The sequence below is a fragment of the Ochotona curzoniae genome, unplaced genomic scaffold (assembly GCF_017591425.1).
Source record: "Ochotona curzoniae isolate NIBS_2020 unplaced genomic scaffold, NIBS_Ocur_1.0 contig_3819, whole genome shotgun sequence".
Lineage (NCBI taxonomy): Eukaryota > Metazoa > Chordata > Mammalia > Lagomorpha > Ochotonidae > Ochotona > Ochotona curzoniae.
Genome location: NW_024466004.1, coordinates 30775977 through 30793249, shown reverse-complemented (window position 1 = coordinate 30793249; position 17273 = coordinate 30775977). Strand labels below are relative to the sequence as shown.

At 39.5% G+C, this 17273-nt stretch overlaps 1 protein-coding gene across 1 annotated transcript in view; it reads right to left on the bottom strand.

Annotated features, from left to right (window-relative positions):
- The window catches only part of MYO6 (myosin VI), a 155508-nt gene that overhangs the window by 17973 nt on the left and 120262 nt on the right, over nt 1–17273 (bottom strand). The window contains exons 22-29 of the mRNA XM_040983657.1: nt 14056–14186; nt 13888–13965; nt 12484–12613; nt 9150–9240; nt 7882–8032; nt 6283–6491; nt 4979–5057; nt 2757–2917 (exon numbers count right to left, since the gene is read on the bottom strand). Of these exons, the coding sequence (XP_040839591.1) occupies nt 2757–2917; nt 4979–5057; nt 6283–6491; nt 7882–8032; nt 9150–9240; nt 12484–12613; nt 13888–13965; nt 14056–14186 (1030 nt within the window). The remainder of the gene's footprint in view (nt 1–2756; nt 2918–4978; nt 5058–6282; nt 6492–7881; nt 8033–9149; nt 9241–12483; nt 12614–13887; nt 13966–14055; nt 14187–17273) is intronic.

Genomic DNA, 17273 nt, shown 5'->3' with positions numbered 1-17273 from the left:
CAGGAACATAACATTTTCCTCATTTCAAATGTTATATAGATGACATGTTTTTTAAAACCGAATTAGGAAAATAAAAAATTTTAAATTTAAACATATTAAACTGTATTATAATGAAGTGACTTGTTTCTAGACCAGTATCTGAGGATGGGCATTGAAAAATTAGTTGTCTGTCCAGAATAAAAGTTAAGCTGTTTCTTAACACAGTGCTAACTAAGTGAATTGTCTATTATTAAAATTTTGTGATTGTGCTGCTATGAACATAGGGGTGCATGTTGGTTTCTCATGCAACAGGTGTTTTGGATATATTCCTAGGAGTGCTATTGTTGGACCATATGGTATGCAGATTTTCAGTTGTTTGAGTGTTCTCCATACTGATTTGCACAGAGGCTGTACCAACCTGCAGTCCCACCAACAGCAGTGGAGTAGGGTTCCCTTTTCCCGACAACCTCGCCAGCAAGTGTTGTTGGTAGTTTTCTGTATGTGAGCCATTATACTGGCGTTAGGTGGTACCTCACTGACATCTTGATTTGGGTTTCCTTATTGCCAGGGAACTTGAGCATATTTTCATGTTTGTTTGCCATTTGGGTTTGTTCCTTTGTGAAATGTTTGCCCATTTCCCGTGCCCATTTCTTGATTGGTTTTTTTGTTTTGGTGTTTTGGTTGTTCTGGAGATCTTTGTATATTTGGAGATTAGCCCTCTATCACCTATGTAGTGTACAAAGATCTTCTCCCATTCTGGGGTTGCTTTTTTACTTTGTTGATTGTTTCCCTTGCTGTACAGAAACTTCTTAGTTTGATGAAGTCCCTGAAGACTGAATAAGAAAGCTATGGTTTATTTACTCCATGGAATATTACTCAGCTATTAAAAAAAAAAAACATGAAATGCAGTTCTTTGTGTCCAAATGGGCCCAATCGGAAACCATTATGCTAAGGGAAATAAGACAATCCCAAAAGGTTAGCTATCACATGTTTGCCTTAATTTAAGATGAAATGATATCAATCCGAAAAACAGTACCTATAAATTGTAATATTATTTCAACCATTTCAACCCCAAACAGCCTGTATCTCATACAATAAGATATTGTGATGTAACCAATGAATGAACAATCAATGAGAGTCAGACTGCTTATGATCTACATCAAAGAATTGTAAAACATAATATACTTTTAAGACCCCAAGTTACTCGGAAATGGGGTGGGAGAGCAGAGAAATCTTTCATCTCCTTAGAATGTGTGAGGAATATGTGAAGTATAACCTATCAGGAACATAACAGGTAACTCATAGACAACAGACTCAAATCAGCATTAGACAATAGTAAAACTACAAAGACATATAAGGGAAATCAAGAGCGATCCTGACAACCTCTTAACAGGAGGTCATATGCACAGAGCGGGGGGTGGGGGGTGGGCAGAGTCGAGCAGGTGGACAGGAGGCTGCTTGTATCCCAACCCTGAAGACTCCCGGATCCTTACCAAGGACCATCAGTATGGGCACCAAGGACTACATCCCAACTGCTAAGGAGACCACTGGGAATTGGAGGGCCTTTGGAGGCCAAGACCTTTGAGGTCATCCACCTCCTTCCGCCTGTCCATTTGTAACTACCACATGGGATGGAAGAAGCCCAAATTCTTCCTTGCAGGAACCAAGGTCATCAGAACAATAGCCAGGAGCCCTGAGCAGTCCACAGAAACAGAACATTAAACTTCCTTCGGAACTAGGGAGAGGAGCTTTCTCTGCTCCTTACTTAGTTCCAACTTTGGATCACCACCCTCTCTTGCAACAACCATCAGGGTCGCTCCGGAGCACCACCCCCACAGAAAAACAAACAAAAAATTAGAATTGATAGAGAACAAGGAAAGCTTAGAACCAGATAGGAAATGGTCAGCGTAGATTCACATATACCTTACTAAGTAGGACACAGATTAGTTACTCCTCACTAAGCTGTTGAAGATTTCTCACACCCCTCCTAAAACTGTTCTGCATCTCAACTGTTGACATATGCCTTGTTGGAGCTATAACTCAGTTTAGACTATCCTAAAATCTGCCAATTCAGCAAAATTATGCATCAACACCATAAACTGCTAAATACTAAAATGAAAACAGACATGAGACAGCTGAATAGTACCCCATAGCCGTTTTAAGGTGGATAGCAGCCAGTTCTGTATATAAACTAAATTGAAATGTCAATGAAGTAGTCACAGGATGTGGTTAACAACTTGCATTTTTTAACATACTGGTTATTCATTTCCATGTCAACTAACTCCATAATGTTGTAAATTGCCGTTGATGTGATATTGGGGCTTTTAATTGATCAGGATGATATTCTGCCAGCTCTACCTTCAGACCAGAGATGGTCTTCCCTAGAAACTGTTGAATGTATCTGGACAATAAGATGCTGGACTCTATACTTGGTATATGTTTGCAAAGAAAGAATCTTGACTGACTTTGAACTGTAATACTGCAACAAGGTGGAGGAATCCACCATGGGGGAGGGTACAGGGAGGGATTGGGGGAATCCCAGAACAGATAATACTGTATCACATAATGCAATGTAATTAATAATAATAATAAAAGTAACAATTTTGAGCAAATCAATTGTTTCATTCACTTGAGTATATGTGAATGACATGAATTTTAAGCTGTTTTACTTCAAATATGAGAACAAATCCTTTTCACATGGAAATGAAAGCAGGGAGGTGATGAGAAGCAAAGGAGGGGCTGCCACAATGAACCCAGGGCACACCCACCCCCCATACCTCCTGAGAGCCAGGTCTCCCTGCGCCTCATCGCTGATGAGCTCGGCTTCACTCTGGGCTATCCGCAAGGCCAGCTCCCGGTCCCGGCGCTCCTGCTCCAGAACTGCCTGCTGCTGGGATTCCTCCTCCCGCTGTCTGGCCAGCTGCTCCTCCACTTCAGCCTACCAATGACAAACAATACATTTACCAAGAGTTCTCCAATCTTACCTTACCACTCCCAACATTACTTAAAAAAAAATAAATAAAAACACATAAGAAAAATACAACAAGGCCAAAGCTTGAGGTCAAGCTACGCCACCATCCCATTTGGGTGCTGGTTTGAGCCCTTTCCTAAAGTTCCCTGCTGGGAAAGCAGCAGAGCAGAACATAGACTGTTCAGAGGACAACAGGAACGCTCAATGGCTCAGTGGCTAAATCCTCACCTTGCACTCTCTGAGATCCCATATGGGCACCAGTTTGTGTCCTGGCTTCTCCACTGCCCTTCCAGCTCCATGCTTGTGGCTTGGGAAAGAAGAGGACAATGGCCCAAGGCCTTGGGACCCTGCATTCACATGGAAAATTCAGAGGAAGCTCCTGGCTCCTCTTTCACATCAGCTCAGCTCTGGTCATTGTGGCCATTTCAGGAGTGAACTAGTGGATTGAAGATATTTCTATTTCTCCTCTTTCCCACGATATGCCTTTCCAATAAGAACAAATACATCTTTAAAAAGGGGGGAGAGAAGGCCCAGTGCAGTAGCCTAGTGGCTACAGTCCTCGCCTTGCATGTGCCAGGATCCCACATGGGCACCAGTCTATGTCCCAGCTGCTCTAATTCCCATCCAGCTCCCTGCTTGTAGCCTGGAAAAGTAGCAGGGGATGGCCCAAAGCCTTGTGATACGGCACCCATGTGGGTGACCCAGAAGAAACTGTTAGCTCCTGGCTCGGTTCTGGCCATTGTGGCCACTTGGGAAGTAAACCAGCAGATGGAAGATCTTTCTGTCTCTCCTCTCTGTAAATCTTCCTTCCCAGTAAAAATAAGTACATCTTTGTTTAAGAAAGAAAAAAAAAAAAAAAAGACAGCTCAAGTCCTCAGTCCCCTAGCTTTTTATTAAGCCTGGCTCAGTCCTGGCCCTTAGGTAAACCAGTAGGCAAAGGTCTCCCTATTTCTTTCTCTCAGAGGTGTTCAAAATGAATCAATAGGAAGACAAAGCTTAACTATTCCATATGGATATTTTAACTTTACACTGATACAGTCTCTATATTCTTCTACATTACTATTAATGCTTCAAAAACAGGCTTATCATTCCTCTCCTTCAAATCTAAGAGAAGGGAGAACCATCGTTCCACCATTTCATCAGAACCCCAAATATCACCTAAGTATTCTAGTTATTACTAGGTAATAACCCATACAGCAGCTGATATCTGGAACTTAAAACACTGGGTAAGGTTAGGTTATTATGAAAACCCAAGACAAACAGAAACACAAACACTTGCATTTAATTATTCCTAGGCACAGGCCTTTTTTAAAAACTCAAGAATAGGAAGAATATCTTAATACTAACCTATCAATATCACTAAAGAGTTAAATATTTTTTAATGTTTTGTTGTTTAACTTTCTCCTTAATATATCAGTAATACTTTTTATTGGGGTATATTGGCTAAAGTCACCACCCGCAGTGCCGGCATCCCTTATGGGCACCAGTTCTAGTCCGGGATGCTACACTTCCAATTCAGCTCCCTGCTAATGTGCCTCAGAAAACAGCAGAGAATAGCACAAGTGCCTGTGTCCCTGTAGTCATGTAAGAGATCTGGAAGAAGCTCTTGGCTCCTGACTTCAGATCAGGCCAGTTTCAGTCATTGCGGCTATTTGGAAAGTGAATCAGTGGATAGAAGATTCTCTAACTCTGCCTTAAAAATAAATAAACATTTTTAAAAAGAAAGAGATCAGACTTTTATTCAACTAGACACTCTAATAAATGTTTAAGCTCTGGCTTCCACTACTGCTCATGGTTGTTTGTCCCTCTCGTGGAGGTGGCACACTGCAGTGCAGCGTTCCTCCTTGCCAGGTGCACAATGTGCACAGCCTGCTTCTATGACCCTTCACTAAAGCCATTCCAGAAACTGTCTTTGGTCTCTGGGATAAACCAGGGACACCTTTTCAAGCAAATCAAGATACCATTTTCACTTCCTCGATAATTTTTCAGATTCTATTCCAATAGGAATCTAGTACATTCGGAACTTACTTGAATACGTCTTTCATCATCTTCCCTTTTCTTTCTCTCCTCCTCTTCTTGTTTTCTCTTCAACTCCATCTCAAGTTTCCTAAGAAAAAAAAGCAGAAAATTCTTAAAAAAAAAAAAAAAAAGAAGAAAGAAAAAAAGGGTAGTGGGGGTTCCTTCAAAGAGCAATTTAACTATTAATGAACAAGGTAAACAAACTAGGACACAAGTTAACCTCCAGGCCACAGAAACCATCAACTTACATAACTCTGCTGAGACTAATCTTTCTTTTCCCCAGGGAGTTATTTATTTTAAAGGCAGAGAAACAAATAGACAATTAGAGAGGAAGATGGGGATATACACACATACACAGAAACAGACAGAATTTTTCCACTTGCTGCTTTGTGTCCCAAATGCCCACCAGGGCATGGGCTGGGATAGAACAAACCAAGAAACCAGGAATTCCATCTAGTCTATCATATGGGAGGCAAGAATTCAAGTACGTGGGTCCTCATCTGCTGCCTCTGCCATCTGGCAGGAAGCTGCAGTTGGTACAACTCAAACTGGCATCTGGAGACGGGGTAACGGAGTATTAAGCTGGGGCATAATCTGATGCATCGCCTCACTGACTCACCTTTTACTTCTTCAAATAAGCACATACAAGTACAATTAATTCTATAATATTTAATATCTCTTAAGTTTAACTCAGCTACAAATTCTAGCAGGAAAGCCCCACTGCAATTTTCTAAAATAATTTGTTTCTGTACTGCAGAAAAATATAAGCACTTTTCCCCTAGTTCATACAAAAATAATATAGCAGTTATAGCTTTCAAAAGAACTTAAATATTCAAATATAAAAGTCTAACCAGAATTCAGATTGTATTTAAAAGCAGCTTATGGGCCAGCGTTGCAGCACTACAAGGTAAACCCCAACCAGTGATACCAGCATCCCATATGAGTGCCTGTTCAAGTCCTGGCTGATCCACCTCCAAGCCAGATCCCTGTTAATGTGCCTGGGAAGGAAGTGGAGGATAGGGGGAGACTGGAATAGAGTTCCAGGCTCTGGACTGTGGCTTGTCGCGCTCCAACCACTGCAGCCATATCTGAACCAGTAAATGAACCAGTAAGCCAAAAATCCCTTTCTCTGTAACTCTGCATCTCAAATAAATAAAAAAACCTTTACTGAAAATGAAAGTTGTTTATGTTATCATGAGCTTTCTTAAATATTCATTTATTCTAAAATCAGCTTGTTAAAACATATGGGCAAGAATTCACTGTTCTACTTTTTTATAACTCAAGACAGCAATATAAAAGCCTTAGTGTCTTACATTCTCCTTTCCTCCTCTTCCTTTCTTCGACGCTGTTCATCTTCCTCACGTCTTTTTCTTTCTTTTTCCATTTCTTCCTGAATGCGCCTCAGTCGTTCTGCTTCTTCTTCCTGCTGTTTTTTTTTCTGTAATGCGCTGAGAAGGTCCTCTGAGCTTTTTACTAGGGCATCGTATTCTTTCTGTATTTGTTCCCGTGTCATCATAGTAGACTTAGAAGACAAAATAATAAGCATGTACTTTAAAAGCTGACAACTGAAACTCCACAAATTAACCCATGCATCTATAACCAACTAATCATCAACAGATGAGCTAAAACATTTTTTTCCCTGGAGAAAAGACAGTCTCTTCAAAAACTGGGTGCAGGAAAACTGGACCTCCTCACCAGGAAGTGTGGAGACTGAACCCAGCCTTAGAGCCTATACAAAAACTAACTCATAATGGATCAACAATCTGAATCCATGACCTGAAAACATCAACTTACTCGAGGTAAACAGGGAAAATACTGCAAGACATGAGCACAGGCAAAACTTAACCATAAAATCCCAGAAAGACAGGCAGTAAAAAAAAGCAAAAACAGACAGATGGGATTACCTCAAGCTAATGGCTTCTGCACAGCAAAGAAAGCACCCAACAAGCAGGTGATGAATAGAATGGGAGGACATACTAGCAAACCATACATCTGTTACAAATGATTACTATATGAGAAAGAAGGTAACCTAACATATAGTTTGGTGGGAATGCAAATTAGTACAACCATCATGGAAGTCAGCATGCAGATTTCTCAGATATCTGAGAAGTGATCTACCATACAACTGAGCCAACCTTCTCCTCGATATATACACAAATGAAATGAAACCATCACATGAAAAAGTGATCTGTATTCCTGTGTTAATAGCAGCTCATTTCCTGATAGTGACAATATAGAACCAATGGAGGTCGATCAACTGACGACTGAATTAAGAAATCAGATACACATGACAGAACACTACTCAGCCATAAAAAAAAAAAAGAGCGAAATCCTGTCTTCTGCAACAAAGTGGAGGAAACTAGAAACCAATTACATTAGAACGCCACACCCCGAAAAAAAAAGGCCATATGTTTTCTCTGATTTGGGGCAGCTAATACAGATTATAAAAAAGTCAGGAAGAAAGGAAAAAAGAAAGAAAGGAAAAGACAGTGAGTAGGCAGGTAGTTTGCAGAGGTACAGGATCTTAGCCTAGTGGTCACACATCAGAGCACCTGAGTTTGATTCCCAATTTTCATTCCTAACCATGGCTTCTTCTTCCAGCTTCCTGCTGTTAGAGACTTTGGCAGGCATCATTGATTGCTCAAGTAATCAGATGCCTGCAATCCACACAGTAGACTGTGCAGGGAACGGGAGCACTCTTTACTAACCTCAATCTTTCTGCCTCTCAATTAACAACAACAAGAAAAAGAACAAAAAAAAGCTTAAAGAAAATGGAATTAAATCATAAGTTTATTTTGGTGCAAAATATTTTTCAAATTTTGCTCTAGCGCTTTTTGGAGTATACTTCTTTGTCAATTGCTTTGAGTACTTTTGTATACAAAAACAAAAACATCTGTACTAAAATTACATACCTTAATTTTGGCCATTAAAGCATCAATAGAAATTTCAAGATTCTTGATCTGTTTGTTCATCTCTGGTTTTCCATCTTTTAATGCACTTACTACTTCATTAAATTTATCAAGTCGTTTCTTCAGTGTGCCCACCTTAACCAGACCATCAATGCTGTAAAGAATATACTTGGAGTTTAACTGTACTATTCAATGCTTTACATTAATTTTTTCAATAACAAAATGTTAAACAGAGATTGCTAATCAGGATATTTCAGCTCTGCTTTCAGTATTGTTTAATAGTCTCTTCTTAAGATCTTTTGTCGAGGGTAAAAAGAATCAAATATGGTATAAATGACATTGGTATTTCTCAACAGGACTGAAGCCTTCTGGACTTAGACTGAAAATTGTAAAATAAAATCAGAAAAGAACTTTAAAAAATTACCTAACCTCTCTGAAAAAAATCAAAGATCTAAAATTATTCAAATGTCCAAATTTTTGGTGTCTAAATGAAACACCGAAAGAAAGATAAAATTTACAGTGCAACAACATAATGCTTACATAAAATATCTAAAATCATCAGAACACTGCAGAAGGCTTTTGATCTCTTTTGTACTTATTATGCCTTGCACTCACAGCAGCAGCTCACGCTCCTTCCCACTGACTATGACAAAGGAGGCCTCTCCGGGTGAAGCAGGCTGGCACTTCACTGAACCCAGGGACTTTTCTCTTTGGCTTCCTTCTTTTTCTCATCATTTTCTTTCACACATTTCAAGAAGTCATCTCAGATCTTAGAGTATACAGCATCACTTCTCTTAACATGAATTTATCCCCAGTGTGTTTCCAGTGTGCCAACAGCAGGCTGGGCAGTAACGGTGACGTTTATGGTACTGCTATTTGAACCATATCCACCCCCCGGATGTCAACAGTGTCACCTTTCCTGTGAATTCACCTGTATGTCAATAAAGGGACAATTTGCTACTTTCTCAAAGGCCTACAGAACATGTCAAGGGAGAAGGGTGCCTCTCATTTTCCCTTTGTATTTGTCATTTCAGTGAATTACTAGAAGATAGTAGTTCCTACCAAAAGGAAGTAATGAGGTTTTTTATTCATTTTGTAGAATGAAAAAGCGAACAAAAATAATGAATGAGTGAAATAATTTCAAATTTTACAGATGAACGTTCTTACAAAGAACATGAGAAAAATCCTTAAAAATCCAAACTATTCTCCATTATGATTCTATTGCTACTTTGTATTAAGGCAATCTGGTTTTGTAACATTCTTTCTCTTACCGAGGTTTGTGTCTCCTCTTGCAAAGCCACATTCGAACAGTTTTCTGCATTTTTATACAGGCCTCGGCTCGATATTTAATTTTATTTTTCACTGTAACAGCAAAACAAAATGATACAAAAGTGTTCCGTTTAAATTGCACATACAATATTATGAAGCTATTCATTTTCACAAAGTGACTTTTCACGAAACCTGAAATCTTGATAGACATAATGCAGCATCACCAAGCCAGAAAGTTAAACATTTCTCTTAATCTCTCAGATCTTGTTATTATTGTTATGTATTTATTTTCATTTTATTTGAAGGGCAGAGATATAGAGACCTTCACGTGCTCATTCCCTTTCCAACTGTTTGCAAGAGCCAGGGTTGGGTCGGGCCAAAGCAGGAATCTAGGCCTCCAACACGGCAGCAACTTCATAAGAGCAGTCACCACCTGCTGCCTTCCCAAGGTGTTCAGCGGCAGGAAGCTGGATCCATGACTCAAACACAGAGGCTCCAATATGGAATGGCTATGCCTCAAGCAGCACCTTAGCCTCCCTCTTTCTCTTGTTACAATGTATACCATGTATATGGCTAGGTTTATACCTTAAATGCATTGTTATTTTATTATACTATTCCCCAAACTGCCTAGGCAACACTTTGTTCTATGAAATATGAAAGTGTGTCTTGAATGAGGACTTAGCTAGGAAGATTTAAGAAAAGCTGTGTACTAGACCTCCTTTGGGGGACTGAGTGAAGCTTTTTGGGGAGGTTCCTACAGCAAAGGAAGCTGTTTTATTTGAGATGCTTGGATCTGAACTAATGTTAAAATAATTCTTTAGGTACCACGAATGTGGTATAGTAGATTAAGCCTCTTCCTGCGATGCTGGCATACCATATGGGCGCTGGTTTTACTACTGGCTGTTCTACTTTCAAACCAGCGTCCTGTTAATGTGCCTCAAAAACAGTGGAAGATGACCCAACTGCTTTGGCCCCTGCAGCCACATGGGAGACCCAGCTAAAGCACCTGGCTACTTGCTACAGACTGGCCCACATCTGGCCCTTGTGGTCAGCTGGGGAATGTGTTAATGATTAGAAGACAGCATTTTCTTTCTTTCTCTAACTCTGTTTTTCCAAATAAAAAGAAATATGTTTTAAAAACCATTTTTTCGGGACTGGCGGCATGGTCTAGCGGCTAAAGTCCTTGCCTTGAACATGCCAGGATCCCATATGGGCGCCGGTTCTAATCCCAGCAGCTCCACTTCCCATCCAGATCCCTGCTTGTGGCCTAGGAAAGCAGTTGAGGATGGGCCACGGCTTTGGGACCCTGCACCCGCGTGGGATACCTGGAGGAGGTTCCTGGATCCTGGCTTTGGATCGGCACAGCACTGACAGTTGTGCTCACCTGGGGAATGAATCATCGGACGGAGGATCTTCCTCTCTGTCTCTCCTCCTCTCTGTATATCTGACTTTCCAATAAATAAATAAATCTTAAAAATAAAATGAATACTGTCCATGCCAAACACTTTAAAAAAAGAAAAAGCATTTTTTCAGTGCTTCCCCATTAATAACTTGCAAAATTCCTTAATTACTGGCCTCAATACCACTAACAGCTTACAAATGCATGATACAGCACAGATAATAACACAATGTGCTTCCCATCACAGTGCAAAGTATAAAGCTGAAAGCAATGAACCGCAGTGATAAATACATTATTTTACTTGAGAAAATGAGCTTTGCTTTTTCTTTTTTCTCTATGATAGTTTCCTTTTATCTAGATTCATGATTGTCCAACAAAAGGCCTCATAATCATCATTGTTTACATGGTTCCTTTTCATCAGGCCGAAGTAATTTTATCTTTCTATTAATAAGGAATGAAATTATTCCAGGTCCCACAGCAGTGAATATGAGGAAGACAGGATAGACAAATTCAAAATTTAATCAAGCTACTCTTTCTCACATAGTGCTTCCCTCCCAAATATTTAGCCCCTCGTCCTTGATTTGATCAAAGTTACGCAGTAGCCAAACTTGGCAAAGACACACAAAAGCAGCGGATCCTGGGGCATCAAATAACAGAATGTCTGTCGGGAATGGCAAAGAGGACAGGCTCAAACCCATACCCGCAACCATGAAAACATGCCAGCAACTCAGACCGACTCCAGTAAAGGAGAGCCACAGAAAGCATTCAGTTTCAAGAAGGAATTCTGGGAAGCTAGGAAGCCTGTGTGAGAACTTGTGGGGAAAAGACACAGGCAGAAAGACAAAACCAAACCAAAAAGGAAAGGAAAGAAACAAGGGCAGTATTTAAAGGAGGAGGAATCAATAAAGTTTGGTGAATGACAAGATTTCAGGGATACGAAGGAAAGAAATGGAAATGGTGTGATAGCATAGATAATAGAAAAGGAATAAAGGAAGGCTAGGTCTTCTGAAACCTGACTGTGACAAGTCCATCACCTGATCTTCGCCGTGACCTTGGGTTCTTGGAAAGTCCTGAAAGGGGAGTAAGAGGTCTTGTCACAAAGGATTATCTCATTTTGGGATGAGATCTTGTTCTTGTTTCTGTACATGGTAGAACCCCTTTGTCTGGTTCTGCTGCTCCCTACTTGGTAGGGCACAGCTCTTACTGATTGGATAATTATCCAATCTTACTGACTCGACAACTGATACTGTGTAAATTTGGTTGGCTGAATGAACTAATTGGGTATCTGTGTTCCATGCCCCTACAGTTGACTGGATAATTTGCATTGTGCACTGATGTGAGCTCAGCTCATTGAAAGATTACTATCATTACCAGTGTCCTCTTATTAGACTGGATGACTGTTACTTAAAAAGCCCTGAGCATGGCTGACCCAGGCTGCTCCCCTCTTCCATGTATAGTGGCATGGGACAGTATAGTGGCTGTTGAATAAAGACTCCTGACCTTCCAAGAGTGTGGCTCATTTTTGGGATAGATTTGGTCAAGTTGCAACAATGGCACACAGATGGAAGTAGAAAACCTGGTTTAAGATTAGAGATTGAGATGGTGGCTCAAGGAGAAAAAGAGCAATAACTCAGGGCAGTAGGTTCTCAGAATGTGATAAAAGTTATACTTCTCTCATTCAGATGAAAAAAGTAGGTACCAGATACTCATCACAACTAAAGGAAGGAAGGAAGGAAGGAAGTGAGTAGGAAGGAAGGGAGTGGAAAGGCAGCTTCCAAAGCTCAGTACATAGGACACAGGAAGTAGCATGAAGAAACAGGGAAACAATGTAAACACAAGTCATGTACTGGCTGCCCAGAGTTCAACTGTGAGATGCTGGTTCGACAATCATCACTTCCAAAGTAACAAAAGATTTTGCTGAGAAAGAAAGCACCCACATTTGATGACCGACAGCGAACACCACTGAACTTTCTTCCAGCGACTGCAGATAAGCCAGTGATTGACTCTCTTAACCAACTCTGCCAAGTGGTCAGGGTCAGACTTCATAATCTGATCAAATTCTGCAAACTAAAAAGTAAAGTAATATTAGTATTAAAAGATATTTCAAATACACAGAGATACCTAAAATAAACAATACAAATTCAACATCAAACTTTGGAAAATGGTTAGTTATGTGCCAATTATATAGTCTTATAGACATCTTAATGGGGAACATACAGCAAATCCTAATACACTTGGCCACATTTTGCTGACTTATTTTTCCTTCCTTCAGGATCTTTTCACTGGGTTTGGTTACTAGTAGATCCAATAACAAAAGTAGAAAAAATTCTTAAACAACAATTGCAGATGGTTCACAAAAAAGAATACGGAAAAGAACAAATATTTCTCTGAACTGGCTCACTCACATTCTCAGATATCTGTATATAGCTCTGGATTTATATAAATGATGACTTCTTACAATAAAAAAATAATTTAGAGTGATCAAAACATCTTAAATAAGAGAAATGTTGAGTTTACAGAAAGTATGATTAAAGACAAGCCAACTATGAACTATCTATATTATTTTTTCTTTTATAGGAAAAATCATGAATCCTTGAATTAACCACCCCTGAAACACATGCATTGCTAAAATACACAGGCATTTCGTCTGCTCCCCAAAATCGTGAAATCGAACATAAATTAATTAGGATTAGTTTATCCTTAAGTACACCACGGACAACTATTAATGATCTTCTGAAATTAAATAAGTATGTTTTGCTATTTAAATATCGTAATGATCATTTTAAGATTATGTAGTGCAAAAAGTAACAATATCAAAAAAGTAATAAAAATATCACTAATCAATTGAAGAAGACTCTAGATAGTTCTATCTAGCTATGAAGCACTCTATAACTCAGTCTTGTATTTTAACACAAAATCCTGTAAATACTAAAACTACAGGGATATGTGATAGCCTAAAAAAGGTCCATGTTACAAGTAAAAATATTTATATCTTTATTTATCTAGACAACTGACTTAACTTCTTTTGTAAATGCTTTTAACTTGTTTAAAGTAAAATTATTTTCTAATTAATCCTTATTTATTTTTTTAAAAAGTTAAATGAACAATGCTCTGATTCCAATAATCCAGTGTTCAATGTACTCATAAACATCATACACTGAGTATTATAGATTCTAAAACACTCATACATAGAAAATTTATTTGTAAGAACACATATATTTCATGCTGGTGGCAAACATACAATCCACAAATAACAAAATTCCTCAATACATAAAGATGATTATTAATTTCCCAACAATCTGAATTCATAATATTTAAGTTTATAATAAAAATGTATTTACCTTGCCAGGTCTAAAAAATACTTTTGTTAATCCAAACTTGTAGTCAACTTCATTTAGGCCCAAGGCTTTAAAAAGAGCCTGAAAAGGAAAAAGTTAAACATTGTAAAGTCAAATTGCAATTAACATGAGAGTTTGTAGCTAAGAGCTTAGTTTGGGTGGCAGTCCTACCTTACAAAATAGTCTGGGATCCAGCCGTGCAAGTTTGTCTGGCATGTACTTTTTATACATGTTGTAGAGTTCATGAAATGAAGCTCGTGATGGGAAACCACCTTGCATCAGGTCCAAAACCGACACCATACCTAGATTTACAAGCACACACAAATCAATGCCAAGGACTGTATGGAAAGCCAAAGCAACCTGTGAATGATCAAGCAGCTTTTCAAGTCAGTTCTGACAAGAAGTAATTTGCAGGAATTATCAGATATGATATGTTACGTAGGAAGTATATTACCTACGTCTCACCTTATTCATCACCTGAAACTACCACAGATTTCTACCTAGAACAAGCATAACTGACCATTTCCTTCAAACCAAGTTTTTGTCTCTAGATAACTATAATTTCTATCCTTTTTCCATGCAAGAAGCTACCATGCCATAATCACAGTGTTTCCCTCACCTCTGAGGAAACCAGTCTGGATGATGAACACAGAGGCAATGATTATTTATTTTTCAATACAAGTGGACCTTGAGTCAATGTGAGCCTTTCAGTTCAGGAAAAGTGCAAAAGGGGCAGGAAGAGGCCCAGACACTACAGGCAGTGCCAGAACCTTTTTCATATGTTTATGTCAGTCTCTGTGATTATTCAAATTAAAGGAAAAAATATGCTTATTTATACAAAGCATTATGATAGATATCTAGCCATTTAGAAAACAAAAATAGCAATACATTCTTGATTTACATCAATATAAATTCTTATTGTTAAAAGTGAATATTTTTCTCATACTATTTTAAATAATACTTTTAAAAATTCAACTATATGGGAGGCACGGCACAGTGGCATGGCAAAGTGATCCCCTGCCTATGGTGTCAGCATCCCATCAGGGTGTCATTCCGAGTCTCTTCCAATTCAACTCAGCTTTGCCTCCAATCCAACTCAAGTGCTAACGCCCTGGGAAAAGCAGTGGAAGACGACCCGAGGCTGGGGCCCCAGTATCCAAATGAGAGATCCAGAAGAAGCTGCTGGCTCCCAGCTTCAGGTAGGCTAGTTCTGACTGCTGCAGCCTTCTGGGGAGTCAATCAGCCAACAAAAGATTCTCTGTCTTTCCATCTCTCCAACTCAAGCTTTCAAGTAAAAAATGAATAAATCTTAAAAAAAGAAACTATTTTATGTTAATACATTTTTATTCTAAATTTTCTCATGGGAAAGATAGCTTTTCTTCTTTTTTAAAAGATTTATTTATTTTTATTGCAAAGTCAGATATACAGAGAGGAGGAGAGTTAGAGAGGAAGATTCTCTGTCAGGTGATTCACTCCCCAAGTGACTGCAACAGCCGGTGCTGTGCCGATCTGAAGCCAGGAGCCAGGAACTTCTTCCAAGTTTCCCTTGAGGGTGCAGGATCCCAAGGCTTTGGGCCATCCTTGATTGTTTTACCAGGCCACAAGCAGGGAGCTGGATGGGAAGTGGAGCTGCTGGGATTAGAACCAGTGCCCATAAGAGATCCGGGTGCATTCAAGGCAAGGACTTTAGTCGCTAGGCCACAGAACTGGGCCTGAAAAATAGCTTTTCTAAGCAGTCTGGTTGAGATGATAACCTGTTTGATACAGTTGTAAAACATCATGGAACCTAGCAAGGATGGTAGGATAAGAAAATAAACATCATTCTTAGTGGGAGAGTAAACTAGTACAGTTTTGAGTAGTAATTTAAAACATTTATTCTACTTCATGAATTATCCTATAGCTTTTCATATTTGAGGGAAAAGCTAAGGATGGAGAATGTTCAGATGGTTATTAAGTTATTGTTTATAAAACTAACAAACAAGTAAATTAAATATCAATTAATATTAACACAGCTATACTGCACAATACGTGTTTCAATTACAAAGAATACAGCATGGGGCAACACTGTGGAGTAGCAGGTTAAGCCATGCCCATCACACAGAGCTGGTTCCTGCAACAGCTGATCCATGTATTGTCCAGCTTCCTACTAACCTGCCTGGAAAGGCAGTGGAGGATCACCCAGGTGTGTGGGCTCCTGCCACACACAGGCAGACTAGGATGGAGCCCCTGGCTGCACCTGACTCATCCTTGGCCACCTTCACTTTCTAGTGTAGTGAACACAGGGATGGAAAATCAATCCCTCTGTCCCCTCACCCGGATCTGTCTGTCACTTTGCCTTTCAATAAATAAATAATCCACATCTAAATACACACTCAGAGTAGAGGTTTTTCTAACCAGCATAAAAAGTATCCAAACACACATCTAATGCTCATCCCAGAGAATTCTCTTATGTACAGAATTTGATTTAATGTTTGCTAGTATAAGCACCCAAAACTATGAATATTATACTTTTAATGTTATTTAACAAAACACATGTAAGTAATCAGTTCCCTGGAGGGGCAGGGCGGGGAAGACTCCAGAACTAGATTTAGTTCCAGGTTCATCTGAGAAAAGTAATAGTCAGGTACGATCAGTACTATAGTTCTGTTTATTTACAACAAATACACAAGTATCTTTGAAAATAGATGTATCTGGGGCCAGAGCAATGGCTCAACTAGTCAGTCCTTCCGCAAATGACAGCATCCCATAAAAGTGCTGATTTGTGTCCCGGCTGCTCCACTTCCCATCTAGCTTCCTGCTTGTAGTTTGGAAAAGCAGAAGAGAATGGCCCAAAGCCTTGGGTCCCTACACCACGTGGAGATCCAGAAAAGGCTCCTTTCTTTGGGATCAGCTAAACTCTGGACACTGTAGCCACTGGGGAGTGAACTAGCAGACGGAAGATCTTTCTATTTCTCGTTCTCTGTCTAAATCTGCTTTTCCAATAGATAAATAAATAAATCTTTTAAAAAGAAAGCACAAGAGAGAAAGAAATAAAATAAATGGATTTTCAACCTCTAAATCTCATGGTTTCACTGTTGATGTGAATTGTCAAATAGCTTACAAAAGCTCGCTAAGAAGCTACTGGGAGCATGCCTGGTGGTCTAGTCAGCAAAGCCTCCATCTACAAAGCCTGCAATCCAATGTGGGCACCACTAAAGCCCTGCCACTTCTGATCCAGCTCCCTACTGGCAGCCTGGAAAATGCAGAGGGTCCAAGTGCCTGGGCCCCAACTACCCATGTAGAAGACCTGGGGTAAGCTCCTGGTTTTGGCATGGCCCAGACATGGCTCTTGCAGGCATTTAGGGAATGAACCAACAAACGAAACACCTCTTGGTGTCATTCTGCCTTTC